Source organism: Aythya marila (assembly GCF_965140915.1).
Source record: "Aythya marila genome assembly, chromosome: 7".
NCBI lineage: Eukaryota > Metazoa > Chordata > Aves > Anseriformes > Anatidae > Aythya > Aythya marila.
The window spans coordinates 29,065,387-29,092,752 of record NC_139048.1 but is presented as its reverse complement, the minus strand read 5'-3'; the positions used below and the strand labels follow the sequence as shown (position 1 = coordinate 29,092,752).

Genomic DNA, 27,366 nt, shown 5'->3' with positions numbered 1-27,366 from the left:
TTTCCATAAATACAACACCCAACTGTCACCATTCTTTGGAATTTTCTTTGCAATATGCTATTTTTGTGCGCACCCACTTCCTTTAACTGCCAACCTTTCAGCCTCTTAATGTCCCAATTGTTTCAAACAACACTAAAAAATAAAATGAGACTAAGTAAGTTACACATTAACTGCTGCCACTGATATGCAGTTACTGCATTCAACATCTGCTGACATTTCCTAGTTCATCTGCTATGTATCTCCAGAAATAAAAACAAAAAATTAACAGAAAAAGTTTCCCGATCGCTTAAATAATCTAACTTCTAAGCAGATGTTAAGCAACAGAAATTTACTTCTTCATCCGTACACAAATGGCTGCTTCCTGACCTTAACTATCTACAATGGAGATGGAGCATGAGCTCCCCTCTGGCCATGCAGCTGCTGCCTTCCCCGAGTACTGCTGCCTTGCACAGGGGGCAGTTCCCAGCTCAACAAGAAAGAACCTGCTAAAGCCTCTGAAATCCTAGTGGCCCCAATCCGGTACAAAAGAATTCTTCCTTAAGCAATGCAACACCAGAGAGCCACAAATTAATTTTAAACAGATACAGACACAGAGCAACAAAGCCAGACACAGTGGGTGCTAGGATCTAGGCTGCAGGAAGCTGCACTAATGCTGAAGCAGTTCTGTGAAAGGATACACTGCTTCAAGATAAGGTAATAGGGATTGCTGTCTGTCATCTGGCTTCAGTAGTGCAAACCTTACTTTCCCACTCATGATCGCTGTACATTTATTTCCTTGCACTTTTACTAAAAAGAGAAGTGCCACAGAACATACAGGGTTTCACAGATGACCACAGCTATGGACACAGCATTAGTCGCACTCATTTTGCTACACAGTGCAAAGCAAAGCAGACATTACCTTACGGAGGTCACCCCCTGAACAATACTCCATTGACAGACGAGGAACACCATTAACAAGAAAGTTCATCTCCTCAGGAACTTCACAGGCTTTTACTACATTGGGATGGTTCAACCTAGGCACATGGAGATCTTGATGAAAACTCCAACTCCTCTTTTGGAAGAAGGGCAATAAAAATTGCCAGCTAACCAGTTTTATTTCAGGTATCATTTCTGTTCCCCAAACATATCCCTGCTAAGAAGTGCCACCTACCAGTTGGTATCCAATTGCATAAAATTTCTACATTGTGTCATTCCTGACCACTGCAGGGGGGCTGGAACTAGATGATCTTTAAGGCCCCTTCCAATCCAAGCCACTTAATGATTCTGTGATTCTATGAATACAGAAACCAGCAATAAGCAGAAATATCTCAAAGCCAAGATATAGGACTTTGACGGTAAAGACCCAGGTTTCTTGATTCCTGCACATTCCCTGCAAAGTCATTTTGTATGTCTCTCTGCATATGGGTACAGCTTCTTTCTGGTCCAGGGGGTTTCTTGAGAATATTGTCTAACTATACGGGGGAGGTGGAACCAGGTGGGTGAAACACATGTACACTACAAAGGATTCATTTCTGCAACTGAATTCTAGCAGGGGCCCCCCCAACTACCTTTAATTCACTACTGCTTGGAACAATGACGGAATTAGATAATCTTTAAGGTCCCTTCCAACCAAAACCATTCTGTCATTCTATGACAAACATATCAGGAAGAACCTGAGGACAAATTCCTCTTCTGTACACATCCCAACCCCCCTACAAGCCAACACAAGAGCAGTTACAGACATGTGTCTGAGTGTCTGTGCTCGGCAACTAACAGGTTTGTATGAAAACGTTAGCAGGAGCGGCAACCACCCAGTCCCAGCTCAGGCTGGGCTCCGAAGCGCTGCCTGCGAGTGGCCTCCTTGGCCACCAGGCCAGCGAGGCGCGGCAGGAGAGCTAGGTGGGACAAGGGCTCCTGGCAGGCTGCAGCGACCCCCAGGTCCCCAGGATGGGGTCAGGCGGGCGAGGTCCCGGCACCCACGGGGAAAGCCCCGGCCCAGGACTGGGAATCGCAGCTGAGGCGACTCGAGGGCCGTGCTCCGCACTCACTTCTTCATGATGTCGATCTCGTGACACCAGCGGTCCTTGTTCTTCATGCTCAGCTCCAGCCGGCACGACTTGACGGCCACCTTGGCTCCCGTGTCCTGCGGGACGCAGCGCCGTCAGCGGGCCCGCTCCCGGCCCCGGCCCCGGCCCCCCGCCCCCCGGCCCCACCTGGTGCTGGTAGAGGCACACGTTGCCGAAGCCGCCGGTGCCCAGGCGGTCGCGCATCTCCCAGAGCCCGCAGCTGGCCGCCGGCTGCCCGCGCGGCGCCGGGCCGCTGCTAGAGGGGCCCCGCTCCGCGCCCCGCTCCATGGCGCCGCAGCCGACTCCGCGCCCGGACAGCTCCGCCTTTATTGCCGCGTCAGCGCCGCCGCCCGCCCGCCCGTTCCCCCGCCCCGCCCGGCGCCCCGGCGTCACTCCGGCAGGGCCAAGTCGAAGGGCTGGAAGTCGCGGCGGAAGGCGCGGGCCTGCGCCGCCTCCTCGGCCCGCCCCGCGGCGCAGCGCCGCCAGTCGGCGCGCTCCGGCAGCGCCAGCAGCGCCGGGCTGGCCAGCACCGCCCTGCGAACACAACGGGGCCGCCTCAGCGCCGGGCAGCGGCCGGCGGAGGGGCCGGGGGAAGGGGGAGAGGGAAGAGGGAGGCGCCCACCTGCCGAACTGCAGCGGGAAGCTGCGGCGGATGCTGTGGAAGAGCTTCTCGCCCGTGTCCAGCTCCACGTAGAAGTATGGCGTGCCCGGCCGTGCTACCTGCGGGGAGGGGAAGAGGGAGGCTGAGGCCTGCGCTCTGATCGCCAAACGTCCCCCTGCGATGGGTTTCCCTGCCGATTCCTCACCACTTGCCTCCCTAGGTGCCAGGGGAACTCGTGTGTCCCCCAGCACTTCTCCGAAACCATACAGACCCAAAAGCTCAAGCCTTTTGGTTTGGAAACACATGCAGAGCCTATCCATGTCTGGTAGCTACTCTAAAGAGCAGGCATTGCCTCACAAGAGGCTCCAGCTCCATTACTTTTACATGGGAGCCCAACAAAACAAGCAAACCCAGACTGCAGCACACATTCCACACTGCATCAGTGGAGATCTCAAAAAGTTAACTTCCAAATCTAAGAAAGTGGTGGATTGAAAAGTCTTACAAAAAGAGGCAGATGGAACTAGGGTTTCATAGCCTGGAGTAAAGGAGGCTCAGGGGAGACCTCATTGCTCTCTACAACTACCCCAAAGGAGGCCACAGTGGGGTGGGGGTCCATCTCTTCTCCCAAGCAACCAGCAAGAGGGTAAGAGGAAATGGCCTCAAGTTGTGCCACAGCAGGTTTAGGTTGGGTATCAGGAAGAATTCCTTCACTGAAAGGGTTGTGAAGCAGTATTTGGACAGGCTACCCAGGGAAGTCCCCATCCCTGGAGGTATTTAAAAGATGTGTAGATGTGGTGCTTAGGGACATGGCTTGGTGGCAGACTTAGCAGTGCTAGGCTAACGGTTGGACTTGATGTTCTTTTCCAACCTAAACAATTCTATGATTGGTTTCTGCTGGGTTCACAGTCTACCCTTGCCACACAGGGCACTGGACAGAACACTACTATAATATTTGTTGCAGTTTAATTCTGCAGATAGCACTACAGGGACATTAAATAACAGAGCTCGGGTACAAATGATCAGAACTCCCTGGCTAAGCCATCCCATGCTAATATGCCATATTGTAGAGGAAGAAGGGAAAATTACATGAAGAGAGTACATTTGTACTTCTCAGCTGAGAAACTGGCCTCAAAGCTTGCCAGGGTGGCTATAAGCAATTGTAATGACTAAGAAAGCAACCAGCATGCACAGTGCATGCTGTTTCAGGACTCCCTGTGACCACTTGGTACACACAGAAGAACCCTAAGTCCCTGCTGACTCACTTCTCTCACCATATCAGGAAGATTTAAAATTCTTATCTGGTGGAAATTAAAACTACCTGATGTGCAGTGACACTGGAAAAGGGGTTGTTGATTTCAGGACAAGTAAGTTCAGCAAGCCTTACACAGAGCTGAAGTAACATGATAAAGGCTATTTCTTAAATCCCTGCCCTCTGAATCATGTTTGTATGTCACCCTTGTGTCTTAGCTGTATTTTGAGTTTTGCCTCTAGGAAAAGCCATGCTGAGGAAACCAGAGGACATCTTAGCATTCTGCATTGTGACAGAAGTGCTAAAAGAACCTGGAAGCACAGACGTGTGTCAAATGGAAAGAAGACCCATGCTTTAGGCCCTCCATAGGTAGTCAACAAATGCTGTAGGCAGACAAACCACTTAATTTTCAGATAAACAATGCATCTTACACTGTTTACAGGAACTTTACCTGGAGCAGAACACATTTGGCATGGGGGCTCCAAATTGAGTCTACCATGGTCTGCCTCCAACAGCTTAACCTCACCCCACAAAGTGATCTCATGGGGAAACAGAAGCCCCAACAGGGCAGAGGTGAAGTAAAAAGGAAGTGAAACCTTGTCTCATACTTGCGTGATATCCGAGTGCTCTGGGATTTCTAATAGATCAATCTGTTGCTCCCGTGCCTGTGTAATAAAGGACTCTTTAATATCTTCGGAAGTACAGTCCAATGGGACAGGAATTACCTGGGGAGGGGAGACAACATTTCCAAAGAGATGAGTGAAACAACTCAAAGCAAAAAAAGCAGATCAATCCATCATTGGAGCTGGTATGCTCCTCAGTTCTGATCAACATCATCAAACAGGAATGGTGAGCACCTCCCTGTACAGACTTAAACTTATGAGAGATTTTCTGTGGGAGGTGAGCAAAAAGCTGAAAACTAGGAGTCTGAAGAAGTTCTCAGCACAGTTCTCCCTCCTTTCTGATCTCTGTGGTAGTTCAAGGCTGCTCTGATACAGTTACAGATCTGCCAAACCCAGAAGCTACCACAAGGAGCCACTGACTGATATACATGGAAAATAAAACCAAAGGGTTGGTATGACTATGACCAGAGTTCTGCATATATCCTTAGATTTTCAGTCTACTCCAGTTACACTGTGAGCACCAAGAGCCTCTGTATCCATGGGAGCCTATCAGAGGAAGAGCAAGGTCTCGTAACTTGTCTAGAAATCATGAGGGCTTTTAAAATCAGGTCCAAGGGAAAAGTATTCCTTATTCATTCAACACAGTCAACACTGTGCTGCTGTACCAGGAAGAATTTAAGGGCTGTGGCAGAACCATCACACTGGTTTTATTTTTATTTTGCCTCTATCTGTGGGCAGAATGACTTCTCCCTGTACTCTGAAAAGGCACAGAATGAAGAGGGAAAGCTGAAGGTGAGCTTTCTCTTTCAATTTATTCAAGTGCAAGGTTATACTCTCTTAAGGTTACACTAAAACCATACCTGTAACTGCAGATGCTGACTCTTATAGTTTCTTTCAAATAAAACATATCTCTTCCCCTTGCTTCTGAAAAATTCCTTCAGGGCAGATTTGTACTTGGTCACTTCTTCCATCACCTCTGGAGACAAGTCAACCACCGACTGATAGTGCCCAATAGGCAAAATCAACACGTGATCAGGTAGCAATCCACCTTTGGCCAGAGCAAGATAACACTAGAGTGACACAATACACAACAGTTACTCACTGCAAGCAACACTTACTGGTGTGCTGTGCAAATTTACTTGTGCTCTCCGGCTGCACTCTAGGTATCCCCCCAGCCTAGCTGTTTTACCTTAGGAATAGTACAGTCTTTTACCCCATGTCACTTATTAGGGATTGTTGAATAGCAATCAATAAATTACAAGCAGGATGAGAAAGGAAAATGAACTGCTGAATTTATAAATAAATAACACTCTTCTGAATGCCAGAGAATGCAAGGTCTGCAGGAAAACAGCTGAGTGAACTTTACCACTGCTGCTAGAATTTCTCATCATGACAGGAAAATTCACTTGAAAATTTATACCTACTTTTAAACTAAAAACATGGACAAAGGTGTCCTAGGAGTTTGAAGTGGATTATTCCATACAGTAGCAACAACTTGAGGCAACAAGTTGCTCAAGTAAATATACCAGTGACTTAATGAATCTCCAAGATGTACTTTGAAATGTTGGCTTAAAAGCTGTCTCATCTTCTGCTTAATCTACATGTGACAATATTGGAACCAATCAATGCAGGGGGTTTTGGCATAATTCCAGACAGTACATCCCCTTGTCAGCAAGGTCTCAGTTTACACCAAATTCATAGTGGAAAAGTTCTGAATTTAGTAACTGAAGCAAATCATGAAGACTGCTACAGCAAGAACTCTTAAGGCTCTAGAACTCAGCTCTGCTGATGGAGCAAAATGGCCACATTTCATACTTGAAAAGACTTCTGCACATATACCTATGTCTTCCGTGGGGGGGAGGGGGTGCAAAGTAACTCAAAACAAAAATAGGAGTCAGTTCCAAACAGATTGTTTTCTTCTTTTTTAACATTTAAAATTAGAGACAGGTATTTTATATTGCCACGCATTAGCATGATTCTGCTGTCATGTCGGAAACTGCTACGGGTACTTACATGCGTGCCAATGCTAACGACCAAGTGCTTCTCCACTTCTGGGCTGGCAAGGCAGAACCAGCAGGGCCCTGTGGGCTGTGCTTTATTGGGAAAGGAAAAATAACAAGTGTTAGATAAAAGCTCATTGGTCAGAACAAGGTCTGGCAGAGCTGAATTTTCCAGCCACCTTTACCAGTTGGTGCAGTGCTGAAGATGTCAAAAGGTCACAGCCCTGGGAAACAGGATCTGGCCAGAGAACTGATTCCTCTGGGAAATTCCAGCAAAAGAGCAGCAGGTGGCAGAGTCACAAACTTGCTGAATGCCATTCCCACTGAGTGCTCTAATTTACTGGAAGAGCACTATGTCCAAGAATTTTGTGATTACAGCTCACTAATAAAAAAGCACCACTCAATTCAAACACAAATCAAAATGAGTTAAAATTACCGTATAGATATAAGGATAGATGCTGTCAAACACACGTGCTTGTTTTGGCCTGTTCATCACACTCAGAACATCTGAATTCACACACGAATCGCAATACTTGATCTGATCTTTAATATAAACTAACGGCACTGATAACCTAGGCCTCTCAATAGGGTTAAACACTGCATTCACACCCTCCTCCACAAGCTTTGCACAGGAACAGGAATCAGCTTTGCAAATACAATACATGATAGGGCTCTCTCAAGAACCACAGGAAACCAAAGGTCCAAGACAAGGGTTCATTTCCAAGCAAAACAGTGTATTGAGGCTCCCTTCGCACAACATGAAACTCCGGAAGATTTTGGAAGTTATATGAATGTGCACAAGGGCACGCTATGTCCCACAGAACAAGCTGGTCTGCAGAACTGCCTGCTGTCAAGTGGAGATGCCGGTCTGGTTCACAGGGTAAACGGCATTAGCCCAAGACTCACAGTTCAACTAACTTTTAAACTATATTTTTGACTTTTCTTCCATCTGTTTACTGCCAGTTTTTTAGGAAACAAGGGATCGCTCATTCCTCTGTATACCTACATTACCTAGTACATTTGCAAGGTGATATCATAGAGAGCCCAACAGCCTGAGAAAAATGAGGAGTCAGATGGTCCAATGCCTTCAAAGAAGATCTTAGGGGAAAAAAGAAAGAAAAAAAAAAAAAAGCATCCAGACTTACAGGGGGTTTTGGCTTGCTTAGGTTGCGAGTTCCCTCTTTCTTTCACATCTGAGGGACGTTTCTTTCCTTGATGTTTGTTCAAATCAAAGAAAAACTGACATGCTGGTTCTTCCTGTTTAGAAAATGAAAATCAAAACCCATTCATTATATCTGCATCCCAGAGTCACAGTGCATACAAGGATCTGCTGTTTTCCTGAAGAAGTGTGTAGCCATCTAGAAAAACCTCAATATCCTGGATCAGAACGGCTTCAACTCTCCCACTCATGCAATAACCTTTGCCAGCCTGGATACATAACCTCAATCGGGGAAAGAGTTATGGGAGAGCTGCCACAAACTGCTACATTTCCCTGCATAGCCTCATGTCCAACATTCAGAATTGCTCAATTCTACAGATGATTCATATCTCTTTTCACTTCACAGCCAGTGCTAAAATGATGGCTTTATCTCTTTGTGGCTAGACTCACAGCAAACTCACATGGAGTCTGAAATCATTTGAGTAAGCAGTAATTTAAGACAGAACACCTGAGCACAGAGTGAAACCAGAGCAGCTGAGTGCAGCAATACCTCTGCACACACAAGTGGTTTTGTGGTCTTCTGTGCCTCCTTTCGTGACTTTCGGTATGGATTTTCTGTGACATCTTGTGGCTGTTTCACTAGCTCTGCAGGATCCATCAAGCTCATTGGAACAATGCTGAATGCGTAGAGATACTGGAAAGAAAACAGACTGCTCAAATGCAAGAAGCTTTTGCCACGACAGTAGCTCTGAAGAGGTCAGTTCTAAACTACCAAGATGTCCCTCTATACCAATATTCTGTAACTTTCTTAAGGGGAGAAGAGAAACGGGTTAAAACAACAACAACAACAACAACAAACAACCACAAACAAAACACCCATCCCACCCCAAAAGATATTTTAAACAATTTGTAAGGGTTCTCATAGAACTTTGCTTTTTTCCTAAAGCAGCCCATGGGAAGGGAAAATTAAAGAAGCTGAGGAAGGGGAAGGAATGGCATTTTCCTCTGCAGCAGTCTTCACAGCTAAATTCCACTTGAGCAGGTAGAAAGAAACAAAGGAGTCTCAGAATACATCTTGCAGTCGGTATCGTTCTGACATGACAGGCAAATGATACGTTACTGAAGTGAGACACCTCCACTTCAGCAGAGCTTTTAAGTGATTTACACTGTCTTCCAACTAGCCAAATTTGGGGTTACTGCCATGTTATTTGTACTTGAGAAAAGAAGAAAGATTCAAGAGTGCCAATACCTTTTTCTTGCTTGTATTGCCAACATCAGCAAGAGCAATAAACCTGCTCACATGCTGTGGGGTCTCCTGTAGCACTGTGTGATTTCTGTAGGGAAACAAAATGTGATTGTATTGGCACATACGTAAAAGGAGTGAGAAAATCACACGTCCTTCATGAAGGCATTCAGATACCACATCAAACACGTGAAGGCCTTCACTGAGAACAAGGAGGTTTGAGAACATAAAGACTCAGGGGATCTAATGACCAACAGCTGTGCAGACCAAAATGGCATCTCACTGCAGACCAAACATGGAGCCAAGAGGACAATTCACTAGACTGAAAACAACTACATTTTTCAAGTGTTTTTGCTGTGGCAAGAGTATTATGCAGCATTCACAAAAACAGCCTTAGTTTTATTTGTAGGTTGTTCTGACACCTTCTTTATGTCACTAATCACATTTTGTATATGAAGTTACAATTAAAGACACCAAATTCTTAACCATATGAGAGCTCTTCCACAATACACTTTAGAGATATACCCCTAAATTAGACTGAACAATTTTGAAATAGGACTCAGGGCAACTAAATTGCCATCAGATTCACAATGGCATACTTGGATCAGTATCATCAACAATAGCATAATTTTTGAGGCAGCAGGCATTATAGTCATAAGAGATATCTGAGAAACAATCTTTACTCCTTGTTGAAAAAAGTGAGAGGTTTAAAGTGGTAGCGTGACTTCATAAAATTACCTTAGAGATTTCCTCCTATGTCCTTCAAAAATTGAACTCTCATTACAAAATAAATGAGATTTCAGAGGGTCTCACAAACCTGTACGGAAGTCTTTCATAATAGGCCTTCTCCAGTGCAGCAAAGTGATACCTTGGTTTGAGACTTGCAGCTAGATCAGATATTAATGTGGAACCATGTTTCTTGGTATTTATTTTTCCCTACAAAATATAAAACAAGTTTTATTTTAAAAACTCTGTCAGGTTACAGTGAAAAGAAATTGTTTTATAACAAAATGCTTGCTGGATACTTAGAGGTTATGACTACAACTGTTGCTATTCCTTGTAGCAGGAAAGTAAAATTGGCTACATCCCTTATCTCCAACCCAAGCCTACTCATTTATTCCATTCTGTGGGCTAAAGGTTTGTATCTACTCATTTCACCAATTCAAATTTGTCCTTTTTTTCTTCTTTTGGTCTCGTGAAGCCAGTGCAGCATATAATGAGTTTTGGCAAACACCAACACACATCAAAATCATTAAAATGAGTTTTAAGCACATGCCCAGAGTGTCAGAGCTATAGTCCATGAATCAAGTGAATAAGAAAATGCTGAAGTTTCCTGAGGAAGCAAAATGTTATCCCACTCCCATCCCTAAGACATCAGAGCAAACCAAAATACCAACAAAGAGCAGACTTCAAACTGTTATCTTCAGTGAAGGCTATTTTTGTCCTGTCTGTTCCTTATTAGCCTGAAAAGTTACTTCATTATTGAAAAGTAAAGTAGAGAACAAGGGAATCTCGGAGACTTATTACAGAAATCTTCAGGTCACGAACTACACATTTCAGTAAGATGCCTATTTTAGTATCATTATTAACGTATTCATCTCTTAATCCAAGTGAGTATGTTTTCAGAAATTAATGTTGAAGGAAACCAAGATCAGAACAATATGCTGAACTACTACAGAGGATCCTCATGTGGATTTCTAGGCACATTTTTTTTCTTTAACGTAGAACATCCCTACATCTTGATCCTCTCCAACCACCTAGTCTTGTGGGGTTGGCTTTTTTATTTGTTTCATTGTTTTGTAGACGTTTGCTTTTTGAGGGGCCTGGGAAGACAGTTTTTATGCTTTTACAGGGAGGATCATATCTCCCCCTTTTGCATGTCAGAAGATGCTGAGAAGAAGCAAAAAGTCGTCATTTTGTCATATGTAGCATTCCTCACCAGGGAGGTTTCAGATCATTTTAGTTATGACTGGCAAGTCATTTTTGCCAAGCAAACATTACAACTGTAAGTTGTACACAAACTAAACACCCTCAAAATTCAGACAGAGGAAGAATCAGACCATTTAGTACAACTGACTGATACTTAAGGAAATAAACACAAACACTTGAAAAGTTTTGAAGGGTGCAGAAAGATGACTTTATATCAAGTAATAAGGGAGGCGGTTAGAACACAGCATTCAGAGACTAACGGCACGGCCCCACAATAACTGCACCCAGTTGAATGCAGAGCAAAACCTGTGAGTAAATGAAAACTGTTTACTCTGATTTTTCTATCACAGAAAGATAAAACACGCTGAAATTTCACAAATCCACCTCCCCATCTGTCCTTAACTTCATTGTTGAAGAAGAGCCAGAACATCCAACGTCCATTTTTCACTCTCAACTTTAGCAAGCCCTTGGAGATGGCCCAATGAGTGGGATTCAACTTTGATGTAAATGACAAAACTGACAGCCACTTTGGTAAAGCTGAAGTTCCAGAGCATCAAGAATGCTGGGTGGAGAGGGAAAAAGACATACTGGGAAAACATTTGCAGCCCTCATAGCAACATCCACAAAAGGCGAAGGTTGGATCTGATTCTTCACAAGTAACATTTCTACAGCTCTGGACTTTTGCAGTGCCAAAGGGAAAAATCTTTAAGAAATATTCTCTATATATCTGAGGCAAGTTTTAAGCGGCAGCCTGTGTTTGACAAGGTCAGCTGGCAAGAGAGGCACCAGGACAGAGAAAGTACAGAGTAAGCCTGATACAAGTTTCCTCTAACAATTAAAGAGCTGGAGGGAAGAAATGACTCTTAAACCAGAGCAGTTTCCTCCATCACCTTCATTTAAGACAGCTCTCAACGCTGGATTGAAGTAACCTGTAAAAACAGAGCAAGCAGCTTTTACTTAAACCCACTGATAAGTCCTGCTTTGGAACACTGCTTTGGGGTTCAAGAGACTCATGTTGACTAGATTAAATGTGCAGAGCTACAAGAACGGAACAGTGCCATGAAGGGACTATTAAAGAAAATAATATATGTACAAGGAAAAAAAAAAAAACACACAACAAACAGAATTCAAGGAAATAACTTAGCCTTTCCATGATTATCACAAGTGTGTTGTTTCTTAAAAAAAATAAATATTAACAGAAACCTAAGTTTAAGGTAAAGCATGACCAGTTACAGAATGAGCAAGGATTACTCACTCCAGAGACAGCAGTAAAGACATCTAAGGATTAGGATGATTTTTTTTATCTGATGAAACAGCATTAGCACCCTGGCAGCCTGAAGGCTTACAGTAGACTATGGAGAAAACTGCAATCCTAGGCTTTTTGTGGGGTCATTTTCCTGCAATGGGCTTTGCCTTTGCACAACCAAGGCAAACCAAACATTTCCACTTGAGCCTTCCAACTGAAATGCCAGGATCCCAAGGGGGTCAAGTCTGTAGGACTCAGGAAGACTTTGCTGAGAAAATAATGATTCCAAGGGAGCAGCACTGTGAGGACGTACAGCCTCACAGTCTGAGCACAGCACCTTGCTGTAAGCTTTACTTATTGGACCTCAACTTTTCTACACAAATGCTAGTAATCTCCATGGAAAGAAAGCCTAAAGGCAACTCTTTCCATGTCTAAAGGCAATTATCCCCCAAAGCCCTTACCTAAGTAAATTCCAGCAAAGAGAAGGGTCCTTCTGCTAACAGCTAGAACAAGCAGAAAGGCAGTCATTTGCTAAATTTATCCAGAAACTCATTCCACTAGAAAACACAAGACTTACCGGACTGTTGGCAAAATTCCCCACATCTCTGGGCCATGGAGACGTCAGCAATATATCCACACCCTTGAAGTTTGGGGTTGATAACAAAGATGTTTTTAATTCTGTCACATCCTTTGAGCTAAAGCTGTAGGCAGGAGCTGGCTCATCCTGGGACTCAGTGCCACTCAGGTATGCAATCTGCAGTCCAGAGGTGCTGCTGAAAACACCTCGACGGCCTGCATGAATACAAAGGCAAGCACTTAAGAGATTACTTGCAGTGTTTAAATCTGATCTGTGTTGTAAACAGAGGACCAAATTTAGCAGTCATGCCTTACTTTGACTGAAACTTTACTTATGGATAGATCATTTTCTATGTTCATAAATATGCTGTAGTGCAATGGCAACAAAGAGTGCAACAAACCCTGATGACAGTGCAGACGACATTTAGACAACTCCCAGTTCTTCTTTCCTCACTGTTACCTTACCTCCCAAAAATCAATTGATATCAAAAGCTTGGTACAAAGACTGAATAAAAAAAGCCATCTGGAAGTGCCTTCATTTGTTACTATTTTGTCAGGCTGCATTCTAGAAAGAAATCAGCTTTTCATTTTGCTACAGCTTCATTATCTTTAAAGATGATACTTACCTCTGCTACTCCAATACAGTCTTATAACACAACAAAATCATGCTTCACACAGAAAACCTTCACCGCACGGAGATGGACACAGGACAGGAATAAATTGCTCTCACACAAAACTATAAACCACTCTTTCTTTTGGTTAGCAAAATTCAGAGTGTTAGAAAACAATAAAAAACTGCTTTTTCCCATTTTACAGAGCAGATATCAGCCTTTTAATGTGAAGTTCAACTCCTGTCTTAGTGTCAGAAGGCTCGAAGCAGGAAAATCAGAAAAACTTCATGAAAGCATTATCACTCGACTATATTACCTAAATAAGTGATGTTCTCAGCTAATTCACAGCCACTGAAGTCTGGAAAATAGCGCACAGTCTCTTGGTTATTAGCGCCAAGAACAAAGGTTTGAATTGGAGCTGAGGGAGAAAAGACAATTGGTCAGGCAATTGGTCTGGTGTAAATCAAGTACATTAAGAGAAGCTCAGTCCACGTGTACTAGGAATCACAGCCATCAATTCACCATCCAGACACCCCTTCCTTCAAGTGGGCTGAAAAGCAATAAGCCCAGAACAAGTATATAACTTTCCTTCAAAGTAAGGTCCCCAAGCCTGCTGCTTCAAAAAAATGCTTATCTCACCAGCTGAAAACAACCTCTGGTTTAACTAGAACTAGCTCTGCCATCTGCATATGATGTTCTATGTAGGAGCATCATCTACTCCTATGTGATCCACAGCCCTAAGAACACATATTTTCCCTAGGGTGATGTTAAGTAAATACACAGGGACACCTGGTGATTCACTTTAAGCTATTCTAAATTCCTGTGGCTATTGAAAACCTGCAAACCACTGATATTTTTTCTTCGGGGAAAAGGTCAAGAACATCACAGTTTTGATTCACTTGGCAGAATAACTTGTTACATGATATAAGGTAGAAATTCTTTACTCTGAGGGAGGTGAGGCACTGGAACAGGATGCCCCATGCCTGGAAGTGCTTAAGGCCAGACTGGATGGGGCTTTGAGCAGCCTGGGCTGGTGGAAGGTGTCCCTGTGCATGGCAGGGGGTTGGAATTAGATGATCTTTAAGGTCCCTTCCAACATAAACAATTCTATGATTCCCTCTCAACATGTGCACAAACCATGGCCCTTGCAAGGCCAGGAACTAGTGGATATATGTTAAAAATAAAAACAATGTGAAGTACCCGTTTTACATTCTCTACAGCTAAGTGATCAGTAAAGACTGTACTTATGCTGTTTGGATAAATCAATTTTCTCAAGCTACTAAAAGTTAGAAAAAGCAATGGCTGGTGTCAGAGACACCACCTGTAGATTTCCTGCCAGACCAGCATGGCAGTAAGCCTGTCAACATCTCACATGGTCAGGCCATACTAAGCTTTTCCCTGAATGAAATCCAGCAATAGCTTTCCACTTTGGAGCACAGAGCTGCAGCAGTATAGCAACTCTGCCACAGCTCTTGCTCGATTTGTGCTTGAAGTTCCAGCTCCCACCACCAAATGCTATGAGAGACTGATTAGCCTCCCTATGTTAAGTCCTCATCTATGAGTTGCATACAGGACAACTGTTGTCCAGACAGCTCACACAAACCAGGGTGTAACTCTGGTGAGCGTTGCAGAAGCAGAGATGACCATGAAAGCCAGAACCCTAGCTCCCTTGTGGCTCTCCTTGTGCCAGAGTTAAGAGCCAGAGCAATGCTGAAAAGGAAAGAGGAACAAATACTCATAGAAGTGCATCATGAGAGAGCATCTCCCTTGTAAGAGCCATGTGGAAAGAGGCAGAGGAGAAGCCCACATAGCATTTTTCATACCCACAGGCAGAAAACTACCTTTGATGCCCAAGCCATGAAAGGACCACTTGGAGACATACATCCTCATGCTTCTGAGCACAGGACTGGTAGTGGAATGGGTTTGATTTTAAAATAAACCCCTCTTTCCCTCCTGCATGGCATTTTCCTACTTTAGCTGAGTTTAACTACTCTAACATTACAACCTGTACAACTGAATTCAAACACCTGTCACAACGAAGCAGATAAGTGGGTTGCTAAATAGGACAATCCCCAGCACATTAATGCATATGCCATCCAAAACAACTTCTTCCTTACCTTTCTTGGCCCCTGTGCGATACTCTGTCCATTCAGGGTCTGAAGTAGAGCCAAAGAAATTCCCAACACACAAAAGCATCTAAAAACATTGCATAAAGTGAGAGTTGCTACAGAACCACAGCAAGGTACACTCACAAAGATGTTTCACCACACCATGACACGCATCTCTTCAATACCATTTCATTTGGTAAGGAAACACCTCTCTGCTCTTTGATGTCACGAATTAAAGGCATAAGGGAGACTTTACTGCATTTAAATCTAAAAAAGAAAGAGTTGCTCGCCTCCATGCCCAGCCTGCAGCCTTCTGCTCCCCCAGCACCTCGGCGCAAGGCCAGCAAGGCCGACGGCCTGCGAAGACCCCGCCGCCAGCCCCCTTGCCCACGGGCACGGCACAGGCCGGCGGGGAGGGCGGCCAGCCACCTCCGGGACAGCTTCCGCCCCGTGCCCGCTGCGGGAGCCGAGGGGGGCGCCGCACCCCGGCACCGCTCCCCCCGCCCCGCCGCAGCCCTTACGTCGAAGCGGCCGCTCTTGTCCTGGATGGCCCGGACCCGCCCGAAGAGCGCCTCCAGCCGCCCCTCCGCGTCGCCGCACGCCAGCCTGCGGGAGACAGAACCTCAGCGGTTGCCGCGGCACGACCCCGCCGCGCCTCGGCCGCCGCCTCGCCCCCGCCCCGAGCCCACTCCGCTCACACGCGCAGCGGCGCCGCCATCTCGGAACTGCTCGGCGGGGCCGCCCTTCCGGGTGCACCGCCCACAGCGCCCCACTGTCGCCACCAAGCGGGAGAAACAGCGGCGGCCGGGCGGTAGCGGCTGGGCTCGTCCGCGGCGCGGGGTTGTGCTGGTCTCCCGCAGCGGCCTCCGGGACTCGTCTGATAGGCAGCAGGAGTCGCTTGCGTGGATTTACGAACGGGAAATCTTCTTCACCAGCCTGGTGAAGGTCCTTCTGCAGCTTGGGGGCTGCCTGCAGCCTCAGCACAGCCGTAAGTGACGCAAAATCGGTGGGAGCGTCTGAGAAGGCAGAGGAACCTCACCAGCCTGAGAGAAAACTCGTGGGGTTCAGTTAAAGGAAACACAAAGCTCTGCCCCTGCGGAAGGGCAGTCCCACGAACTAGGATGTGCTGGAGGCGACTAGTCGGAAGGCAGATCGGTAGAAAAGGGCCTGGGATGAGACAGGGAACAAGATAAAGGATTGTTGGTGTTTAACCCAGTCGGCAGCTAAACACACAGCCGTTCGCTCACCCTCCCCCCTCCTTCTCTGGGATGGGGAACAGAAACGGGAAAGTGAAGCCTGTGAGTTGAGATAAAGACAGTTTATTGAGACAGGATAACAATAATAATGATAATAATGTGTACAAAACAAGTGATGCACAATGCAATCTATCACCACCTGCTGACTGATGCCCAGCCTAACCCCGAGCAGCCAGCCCCGCCACCCCAGCTAGCCACCCTTATATATTGTTCAGCATGACCCCAGATGGTATGGAATACCCCTTTGGCCAGTTTGGGTCAGCTGTCCTGGGTCTGTCCCCTCCCAGCTCGTACTGCACCCCTAGCCTGCCTGCTGGCAGGACAGAGCGAGAAGCTGAAAAGCCCTTGGCTTGGTGTAAGCACTGCTCTGCTACAATTGCCACTGCAATTGTAGCAGTCTCCCTGACGTTACACAGCCTTCTCACTGCCTCCTGCAGCTGAGCCATCCAGGAGGTCCTCCCCCTGGGCACATTTTTTCAGGCAGGTCTACTTCCTATCCTTGCCACAGGAGAAAGATCTAGGCATTATCTCCACTCTGAGGTGTGCACTGCAGTCTTTCCCTTCAGCAGCTCCATCTGGGTGGAGGCATCAGCCAGCACTGGTGTAGATGGTGCAGACCCCCAGCTGGAGCTTTACTCTTGGATGAGTCCTGCACATTCTGCCCTAAGGCTCAGGTTGGAGGAGAGCCCTTGAGCAAAGCAAATCACCACTGAGCAGTCCCCTGTTCTTGGGTTAAACATGTGTTGAGTGTCCCACTCTGCCAGTACAATAGCCGTCTTTCTAAGAGGTGTCCACCCTGTGCCCTTTCACGCACACTGCATCATAAATTGTCCTCCCTGGTCGGCGCTCTCTCTAGGGCTTCCTTTTATAAGTGTGGGGGTTGGTCACTGTTGTTCCTGGCACTGCCCAAGCCCCATCAGCTGCTCTCATGAGAGCTGCCAGATGTTAGCGGTTCTGTCACCCTAGGCTTTCCTTGGTAGAGGAAAACATCCCGTACAGTGTGAACCTTCACTCTGCTGCAGATTGTTCAGGCACAAGTGTTGATCACCACGGCAAGTGATTTAGACACATGAAATTCAATGTCGATACAAGAAAACACTTTCTTACTGTGAGACTGGTCAGACACTGCAACAGATTGCTCAGAGAAGTTGTGTATACAAATCTGAGAAACTCCAAACTCTGTGGACTGTGTATTGAACACCAGCTCAAGCTGATGCTGAATGAATGCGTAGGTTGGACTAAGGGGTGATGGCAGGTGATGGACGCGCTTTAGCAGAAGAGATTGCCCCGTCCTAGAGGACCACAGAGCCCACGGCCCAGCCCTGACCACCCAAAGCCCCCCAGGCCCAGGGAGCCCCTGACACTGATGGGCACGCTGCCAGCACCGAGCGAGCTCCCCACGGCAGCCGATGCTGTGGATCCCACGGCTGTGCTCTGAGGGAAGGAGCTGAGGATTGGGCCCGTCACATCACCAGGACTGGAGAGGGCTGAATCGCAACGCTGGAGTCAGCACACCGGAGGACACACGGTTCGTTGCAGCTGTTTGCAAGAGGAGCTGGGCCACAGGCGGCTGGCAGGCACGGGCTGTAGCACAACATGTCTGGCAGAGGAGGGAGCTGACCCTGCAAGATGGAGGTGGGAGGGAGCAGAAGGCGTGAGCTGTCGCAGCATTTCAGTCTCCCCCAGCTCCCAGCTGAGCACCTCTCGTAAGCTGGGAGCTCAGCGGTGAGAAGGACCTTGGCGAGGGGCCTCGTTCCGGCAAGCTATGTCTGGCAAGAGGGTCTGCCATGGCGCCACACTGTGTTTGGGCAGAACAGCACAGTGCAGCACAATGCAGTAGTTGTGCAGCACAAGACACTGTGGTAGCACGACCCAGTTGTTGAAGGCCCTGCCGTGGCACCAGAGGGGGTGTTTGTGGGTATTTGGGTGGGCATGCGGTGTGTAGCTGTTGGTAGTTTATGGGTGATCACAGAAGGGGAGGCTCCCCCTGTGCAACTCAAGCTCCTGTCCAGCCTGTCTCACCTCTCCCCAACGTGCCCAGTGGAGGCCCTCTCCGGCCTCCGCTTGCTCCATTTCCAAGGGTACATCTCCAGCCTGCAAGGCTGTTTCCTTCACAACCTACAACAAGGGTTCTGCTCCGCCTTGAAGACTGCACTGGAAAATTTGCCAGGAAAATGCGAGTCCTCAGTTCACCAACTCCTGAGGAGGTAGGAGGACCTGGATGCAAATTCTTTCTCATCGGTTGAGTTTAGCCTCGCTGCTAGTGCCTCAGACAGGGCAAGATTTTCTACCGCAGACCAAGAGGCCCCCTCTTGCCACCCCGCTGTGAAGGTCTTGCTCATCAGCCGCTGTTCCCAGCAGAAGGCAATTCTTCCTTTATTCTTCCAGCATCTGGACCTCAGTTTGTTTGCTCTGACAAATAGGTTTCCTCCCCCTCCCAAGCGCCCTGGTCTTGTCAGGTAAACTCCTCTCTCCCACTTCTTTCAGCGGGGGACAGCTCTGAGTAAAAGACAATGGGGCTCCTGAGGACATTAGCCGCCGTACCGCCACACGTCTGGGGTGCCGGTGGGGGGAGAGGGAGTGGGGCAGGGGTTTGGTCTAGGTCTACTTTGGAAACTCCTCATCATGCTAAAAATGAAACAAGGGCACTGCTTCCCCACGGATGGTGGAGGAAGAAGCCCGGTCATTGTTTAGAGAGTGTTGGCAATAGCCCCGGAGCCTTGAAAAGAGCTACAGCTGACAAAGAAGGCCACCCAAGCCCCGTTTCAGGTGAAAGAAGCTACGCCTTCCCACGTTCCCTCCCAGAAGAGAAGTCAGGCGTGGTTGTCAGTTCCGGGCCATTTGTGGAGGACGGGGGAGGAAAAACGAGTGCAGCCCTCTCCACAAAATCCACTCTGAGCAGTGAGGAGACAAGAGGAAAAGGGAAGTGAACTGAGACGTACCGATTTCAGAGAGGAGAGCAAGGCCCAAGCAGAGGATAGAGCAGCTGGGAGCTGGCACCTTCTTATACTGCAGCCCAGAGCCTCGAGGCAGCTGAAATGGCATGAACGTGAAGCCCAGGCAGAAAGGGTAATTTGGGCTTTCAAAGCTCTGCTGGCAGATGAAAGACATTCCTCCTTCCCCTGAAATGTTTGGCTGTCTTGTTGTGCCACGTAAGGCGGAAGAGAGTTGCTTGACGGCAGATCTGTTTCTGCCTCAGACCAATTCTCCATTTGAGGGCTCATTGCAGGTGCTGGCGAAGACGTGAAGAAGGCTCAGGCCACGAGCAGGGGTTGTGCACATCCTCCCCTTGCTGGGGATCATGGCCACCACTTAGGACTTTTCCCGTGGAGCACTGATGAAGGGACATCTCGAGCGTTTCCATTTGACAGGCGGAGGCCGAGCCTGAGCAACAGCAGTGCCCGCAGGCTATGGAGGAGCTCAGAGCACAGGCAAGCCTCTTCGGGAGGACTGCCCCAGTGCAGGACAGAGCCTGGAGGAGGCTCAGATGCACTGGGGTGGGCGGAAGGCAGCGGTCAGACAAGGTCCCCTGCAGTCTGGATAGAAACCCTTGTGTGTGTGCAGGGTGAGGGACCCTGAGGCCAGTTGCTGCAGTGGGTCAGGTCTCCCCGTGGAAGTCTCTGCTCCCCTCCAGCCTCAGTGATGCATGCACTTTGGTGCCATGCAAAGGGCAGTTCAGCTGTTGCCTTCAGCCACGGAAGGTCAGAGTGTTTTCTTGGGGAAGGGCGCAGCACGCGCCTTACCCGACTAGCCGTACTGATTCCACAGCTGAGGAGAGGCCAGAGCTGCACGGGGCCCTGGAGAGTGATGAAGGAGGCTGCTGAGTCATGCCCGAAAGTGAGCCGTAACCAGGAGAATCTGCTGGCTTCAGCACTGTCTTGCCATGCCACAGTCAACTAGGCACCATTCCCTGGTGGGTTGTTTTTCCGGTCACTGACCCAGAGGCTCTGGCTTGTTTTCTCTTGCTAAGGGACAGAGAGGCACATGCAGTGCCCTTTAATTGCAAGGTGGCATCAGCAGACCGCTTTGCGCTTACCTGTGAGTCACCAGAAAGTGCTGAGGCATTGTAAGAAACCTCAGGTGAACCTCGGTGTGAGTCATCCACACGCTGGTATCCGGCATACTGGGGACAAGGCTTCCGGTGTGTAAGTGACTCTGGTCACGACCCCACATCCTTATACTTGCAGAAACTTAGCCTTCCTTGCAGTGTTGTCAGGGCCATTGGCATCTTGCCCGACCACTTGGTGATGCCTTGAAATGCCATCACGCTCCCTGATGAAAGGGCAGACAAAGGAGGACAGCAGAGACGTGCCCTGACATTCCTACTCTTGGTCACTGGTGGAGCACAGACCAAGAAGAGGAAGGTTGCTGTCCTAACCTGGCCAGGGGCTGGAAAGGCAACTTTTCTGATGGGCCGGTGTGCCAGAGCACGGGACCGAGGCAGCAGCCGCTGAGTGGCACCGCGTGGCTCAAGCTGTCACCCGGCAAGATACGGAGGCAACCGTGCTGGTTTGGAAAGGTCCGGGGGGCACTCTAAGGCCCGGTGTGGGTCTCCAGCCCCGAGCAATGGCTAGAAAACTGTCAGGAGATGTCCCGTGCTCCTTGGGAAGACGAGCCACGCTCTCACTTGGACAGAATAGTATCCGGTGGCAAGAGACCAGGACAGAACCTCCGCTTCTTACATGGTGCCTTCTTTGTCACCAGGCAGGACCATACCACAGCCCTTTAGAGCTGTGGTAGAGCAGGTAGCGACTGAAGTGGAGTCAGCACACTGGAGGACACACAGCTCGTTGCAGCTGTTTGCAAGGGTAAGGGCAAGTGTAAGGGTAAGGATGAGCATTAGGGTATGTATTGTGGTAATGGTAAGGGTAAGGGTTAGGGTTAGCATAAGGTTAAGGGTAAGGGTAGGAGAAAGTGTTAGGGTACAGGTTATGGTAAGGGTAAGGGAAAGGGTAAGAGGAAGGGTTAGGGTAAGTGTAAGGGTAAGGGTAAGTGTAAGGGTACGGGTCACGGTAAGGGTTAGAGTAAGGGTTAGGGTTAGGTTAAGGGTAAGTGTTAGGGTAATGGTTAGGGTTAATTTTAGGGTTAGGGTGAGGGAAGCGTAAGGGTAAGTATTAGGTTAAGGTTAAGGGTAAGGTTAAGGTTAAGAGTAAGTGTAAGGTTAGATTTAGACTAAGGGTAAGTGTAGCAGAAAGGGTAAGTGTTAGGATAAGGGTAAGGTTTAGGGTTAGGTTAAGGGTAAGGGTAATGCTTAGGGTAAGTGTAAGGGTAAGGGTAAGAGTATGGGTAAGGGTAAGGTTAAGGGTTAGGGTTAGGGTAATTGTACGAGTAATTGCTAGGGTAAGTGTAAGCGTAAGTGTACATATAAGTGTTATTGTACGGCTTATGGTAAGAGTAAGTGTAAGGGTAAGGGAAAGTGTTAGGGTATGTGTTAGGGTAACGGGAAGTGTAAGGGTAAGGGTAAGGTTATAGTTAAAGGAAAGAGTAAGGGTAAGGAAAAAGTAAAGGTAAGGATTTGGGTAATGGTAAGGGTGAGAAGGGTTAGGGTAAGGGTTACGGTAAGGGTTAGGTAACGCAGTGTACAACCTGGGACGTCACACGCAGAGCTGCCTCTGGCAAGGTGAGTGAGGAACAGATGTAGCAGTTGTTGTGTTGTAGGTCTCACTGTTACTCTAAGCATCCCCTCTTTGTCTTTTAGAGGTGTTGTAGCTGTTTGAAGAGGGTAGATTGAAGCATCTGCCTCGGGGGCTGGTAAGCGGCAGAGGTAAGGGAGCAGATGAGAGTAACTTACCTACTTGTGCTGTGTCTTTGGATGCTGCATCGGCCTATGCATTTCTTTTTCTTTCACAGGTGTCTCCCACAGGCTCCAAGGAGCAAACTGCATTCTGAAGAGCTGTGTAAGAAAAGGGGCTGGTCATGAGCTGGGTTGGAGCAGAATGACCAAGTAGCACAAGGTGACTATGAAAGGTGTCCGTCTCGCTTTGCAGGTGCCGTGGCAGGCTCTCCACAGAAGTGACTAAGGATATGAGATAATGTAGGATAACCCGACCGAAAGCCCCAGGACAAACGGACACAACGACCAGCGTTCTGTGCCGTAAGCCAATTTATTACTGCGTGACATTATCTTATATAGTGTCAAAGCATCCCACCCAGGACCCCTCCCACTGTGCTCGCAGGCACCCCAGTCCCCTCCTTTCGTGCACACAGGCACAACCCAGAATAATCCCACACCTCCCCCCTCTTTATGCAGTAATGTACCCCCTTTAACCCGTTACACTAAGCGTGATTTAGTCATAATTACTTAGGGACGAATATCCGTCCCAGGAGCAAGCAGTGGCAATGGGAACCCTTCATGATTTTTGGTGAGAATGGTCAGCATGCTGCGATTCATTATACTGCTTCTATCTATTTTTGCTTTAATACATGCATATACTAGCCCTATCACAATGAATACTATTACCAGTAGCAATATTGTTTGTAAGAGCGATTTAAGCCATCCTTCTAGCTGAAAGCCTAACCCCTCGAGAGTTGCCCCCAGCCAATTCTGTTCTGCGTCACGCTGGTCTTCTTTTATTTTGTCTTCTACCTGGGCTATTTGGGATATGTCACGTTCTACATCGGCAGTTACATTCGGAATGTGTATACAACAATGGTCAACCTTATCTTTAAGGTATCCACAGATGCCATGTTCCTTTAACAGAAGCATATCCAGGGCCAATCTATTCTGCAGGGTCATTCTAGTTGTGGCTTGTAACTGTATATTTAATTCCTTAAACCCCCTTTTGGTTATGTTGGCCAGTCTATGTACTTGCCCCATCAAATTGTATATCAGCTCCCTGTTGTGGTAGGAGGCTATCAGGGCAAACAACGATTCTACCACCCATCCTATCTTTATCCCAGTGGACGGTTCCTGCCACTCATCGTCTTCTTCACTTACTTCTCTTTTTGTCCTTCTCTCTATGAGAGGAGATTTTTTCCAAAGCGGGCAAAGGGTGGGCAATCCTAAAGTTATTTCTTTTACTGGGCCATCCAAACTTAAATGAGTTGTCCAAGTTCCATCACTGGCGGCCCACACAAAATGTCCCATGCTTCGTATAGTCGAAGATTTACAATTCACTAAGGTCTTTTCCCTACCAGTCTGGCTGGCTATATTCCGATTGGTTATACTCATGTTAACTTGTAGACCTCTGCATGCACATCCGGTGGCTAAGGCTATCTTTACCAGGAGCAGAGATATTGTTTCTAAAGCAGTGTCACTATTGAATATTTGTGTACAATTCCACCACGGGACTGCCTTTACCCTCTCCCGACTACTAGTTTCCCTCTGAGCCGTCTCATATAGTAAACTCTGGTCATTATTCGTCCTTCCTACCCACTGCAAACACCAAGGAGTATTCCCTCCATATTGGTATTTCTGCAGTATACTTAATGCCCATGCTGACTCCCAACCCTCTAATCTTCCTATCTCATTACCTTCTTTACACTTCCATATAACCTTTTCCTTTTGTCGTGTGCGGGGTGCATCATACTCACACATTCCTAGTCGTCCATCCTCGTTGTCTAGGTCCGTAAATATGTAATTTCTTTCCTTTTGACACCCAGAATAAAGGCGAATCTGACACTTTCTATAAAACCCTTCCAGCCTTTCTGTCTCTATTACTGTTTCTGATTCACATTGGATTGTTTTGTTTTTCTCAATCTGGGGTATCGGTGATGTGATTATACCCCAGGGTATAGAATCGCCTGCAGATTTAGGTATAGGTAAACAAGCGGTCACTTGATTCACATTCTGCATTTTTGCAAAATCTCTAATTAACCCTATCATTAAATTTTCCTCTTGATTGCTCCTTGCTTGCTGTGTGTACTGAACTGACATTTTATCTCTCATTTTTAACAACACTGGAATTTTACAGACTCCTCGGGTTGCTCGAGGGCTGCGAGCAGTGCGATGCGGCCACAATAGCAGACCCATAGAGCACAGACCAAGTGTCGTGTTAGCTGGAATCACCTTCCAAGCACGTTCCTGAGAACAGAGCAACCAATAGGGGTTAGGTAAAGGCCAATGAACAGAGTTCGAAACATGCGCGACGCGGACCGATTGATAAAGGGCTGTCACACGGTTATTTACAGTCCAAGCATCCCCAGGGAAAAAGTCCACTGGTGCAGGAGCTTGACCCGGTGGCCCCACCCACAGCCAGGCCACCGACTGATTGCACACCGTGGTCTTAACTGTCCACGGCGGAACGGTCACATCCGCTATTGTCCCATTGTCCCAAACGTCAATGGAGCTGCACAATTGTGCCACCGGCAGAACGGTTTCTTTTCCGTCCTCCGTCGCATGCGTGGTGCTGTCCGATGACAAGTGTATTTCATGTGTCAGATTGATACCTGCCTGCACGGTGGCATTGATATGGATGGTAGTCAGCTTCCTTCCCTGGCAAGTAACAGGCGGGAACAACCCACAAAGTGTCCCATTGAGTACTGGCTCAGCAGACCGTAGGTTGTAAGTGTATGGCATTGGAAACAGCGGAGCGGTCCGGTAGCCCACAGCATACTCCTGCCAGTAGCCCCCATACACTGCAGGGCACAAGGCGAGGACAAGCAGAAGTCGCTTGAGGGAGGACAACCCATTCATACCGGGCTGCTGGCTGCATATTGTTCAACGATGGAATGGTTAGAGCAAAACGCTTGGTGTCATCGGGATGCAAAGGTATGCAATCGTTTTCTGGCCTGAGACTGGACGGCGGACTTGTCCACCCCTGCTCGATGGGGGTTGGGACCCACGCTTGTGGCCGAGACGGTGGGTCCCTTTTCGTCCTGGCGCTGGCGTTTCCCGACAGCCCCCCCCTCTTTTCCTCTTTTACCTCCCCTTTTCGTTGTGAACACTCGCGAGCGCGGTGGCCAGGCCGCCCACACACCCAACAACGGACACGGCTGTTTTCGATCACAGGTTCCCTTTTCTTGGAACAATCACGAGCTACGTGACCACACTGTCCGCAGCGAAAACAACCTCCAGGATGAATCTGGAGAGCAAACTCCTGGAGGGCAGATGTGACCCCAACCATCTGCTCACTGAGAGCAGCAGCAAGAGGCTGCATCTCCTGAGCCTTGCCAAACGCACATCCGCGAGCAATCAGCTCGCCCGCGCTTGCAGAAGCTGGAAGCGCTGCAAGAGCGGCCTTGAACTCAGGTAGAGCTCCCATTCTTAAGCATTCTCTCAAAACAACATCTTGCACTTCCGGTGGTAAATTACTGCTCACCACAGCTGTCTGCACTCTATCTGCAAAGTGCCCAAAATGTTCCTCAGGTTTTTGCCGAATATGGAGATAACTGGGAGTCGGGCTGACTACAGCATTCATCCGCTCTAATGCTCTACGGCCCAAATCAGCAGCGGCAATCAGCACGGGCTGCGGCAGCAAAGGCTGTTCCTGTAGAGTATTCCACCTCCCCCGTCCCAACAACGTTTCCCCAGGCATACCATGTAAAGGATCCTGGGGATTCGCCCATGCACGCGCCATTAACACTTCACCTTCCTCTTCTAGCAAAGACTCAAACATGGGTACCTGCGCTGCCGTCAGGCAGGCTCGGGCAACCTGCCGCCAATCAAACATCAGGGGCCCTTGCAAGGCCACCGCATCCAACAAAACTTGTGTCAGTGGGCTAGAGAATCCCCCCTCCTGTACAGCCTTTTTTAACTGTAGCAGCATCTTATAATCTACCGGCTGCCACTGATGTCCTTGAGACCCCGCAAAAACAGGATAGCACCCTATCCGCACAGGACTTGGCGTTATTTCACAACCTGAGAGAAGACATTCTCTCATACTAATAGTCCATTTTTCTCTTGCCTTTTGCACCTCCTCGCGGATGTGCATTGGCTGCCGTGGGGTAGCCTGTCTAGGATCCCGAGACTCCTCATCTGTTGAACTCTCACTATCCACTCGTTCTCTCTCTCGGGATGCAGCACCCGACAGAACGGGAACGCAACGCATGGACGATGGTAGGGGCTTCTCCGAAAAAGACTCTACTCGCGCTTCCCCCCCCTCCCGCCCTCCAGGGTCAAACGCGGGGGGCGCTGCATACAGCGGCGGCCGGAGGGAGCCCGAAAACGCCGGCGCCTGCCCGGATGCCACCCCTGCCCCTTCAGGACCCCTGGCAGGGAACAGAATAAGGGAGCCCTTCTTATTTACCCCCCAAAAGGACCCGTCCGATGAAGTATGTACTGTGCTCCCTTCCGCTGGAGGAGCACTAGGTGTTGCTATTCTTTCACAATCCAACCGAACTCGCAGGGGGGCCACAAAAGGTTTCCCACCCTCTTCTTTCTCCTGCTCCACATTATTTTCATCCCCCGACCGAGCCTCCTCCTTCTCCTGCCCTGACCCTTCCTTTAGATTGTTTATTATCGGCAGCTCCATAGGAGCCTGCTTATTCTCACTGTCCCCATCGGACAAAAGCATACAGTGCACAGTAGCCCACAGGCATGCCTCGTTGGCTACCTTTTCCAAAACCGCTCGCACCGACCCATAGGTCGGTAATAAAGTCTGCGCCTCTTTGTTCCCGATGCAAGCACTGTCACATAAATCCCGTCCCACTGCTTCTAAAGTAGCCTGTCTCAGGCAATGGACAGGAGACCCCGCCAGATTCCAGCGTGCCGCCCAAAACAAGAGGGACCGAATGTCCTTCTTTTGTAAAGTTATTCCTACTTCCTTGGCCAAGGATTTTA

The 27,366-nt window shown here is 48.0% G+C and overlaps 2 protein-coding genes across 6 annotated transcripts in view; both read right to left on the bottom strand.

The window, feature by feature from the left end:
• The window catches only part of CHUK (component of inhibitor of nuclear factor kappa B kinase complex), a 31,316-nt gene extending 28,914 nt beyond the window's left edge, over positions 1 to 2,402 (bottom strand). Inside the window, exons 1-3 of one of the 3 annotated variants that reach the window (XM_082765358.1) lie at positions 2,193 to 2,402; positions 2,028 to 2,122; positions 899 to 1,013 (exon numbers count right to left, since the gene is read on the bottom strand). In XM_082765358.1, the coding sequence (XP_082621484.1) occupies positions 899 to 1,013; positions 2,028 to 2,122; positions 2,193 to 2,333 (351 nt within the window). In that variant the 5' untranslated portion in view covers positions 2,334 to 2,402. Of the gene's footprint in view, positions 1 to 898; positions 1,014 to 1,150; positions 1,272 to 2,027; positions 2,123 to 2,192 lie in introns of those variants that run through there. The other 2 variants (XM_082765359.1, XM_082765360.1) reach the window with 2 other exon arrangements.
• Positions 975 to 16,147, bottom strand: CWF19L1 (CWF19 like cell cycle control factor 1). 3 transcript variants are annotated; one of them, XM_082765363.1, is made up of 15 exons: positions 16,089 to 16,147; positions 15,912 to 15,996; positions 15,400 to 15,478; positions 13,599 to 13,700; positions 12,673 to 12,887; positions 9,738 to 9,856; positions 8,927 to 9,011; positions 8,228 to 8,371; positions 7,664 to 7,775; positions 6,532 to 6,611; positions 5,379 to 5,588; positions 4,504 to 4,620; positions 2,668 to 2,765; positions 2,028 to 2,122; positions 975 to 1,013 (listed from the first exon to the last, which is right to left on the bottom strand). In XM_082765363.1, exons 1-14 carry the CDS (start codon positions 16,106 to 16,108, stop codon positions 2,077 to 2,079), a joined length of 1,512 nt encoding a protein of 503 aa, XP_082621489.1. In that variant the 5' UTR covers positions 16,109 to 16,147; the 3' UTR covers positions 975 to 1,013; positions 2,028 to 2,076. The 3 variants fall into 3 exon arrangements, with proteins under 3 accessions (XP_082621489.1, XP_082621487.1, XP_082621488.1); XM_082765361.1 differs by lacking the exons at positions 975 to 1,013; positions 2,028 to 2,122 and adding an exon at positions 2,395 to 2,579 and having other exon boundaries at positions 16,089 to 16,146; XM_082765362.1 differs by lacking the exons at positions 975 to 1,013; positions 2,028 to 2,122; positions 15,912 to 15,996; positions 16,089 to 16,147 and adding exons at positions 2,395 to 2,579; positions 15,681 to 15,892.
• Positions 16,148 to 27,366: the final 11,219 nt, after the last annotated feature.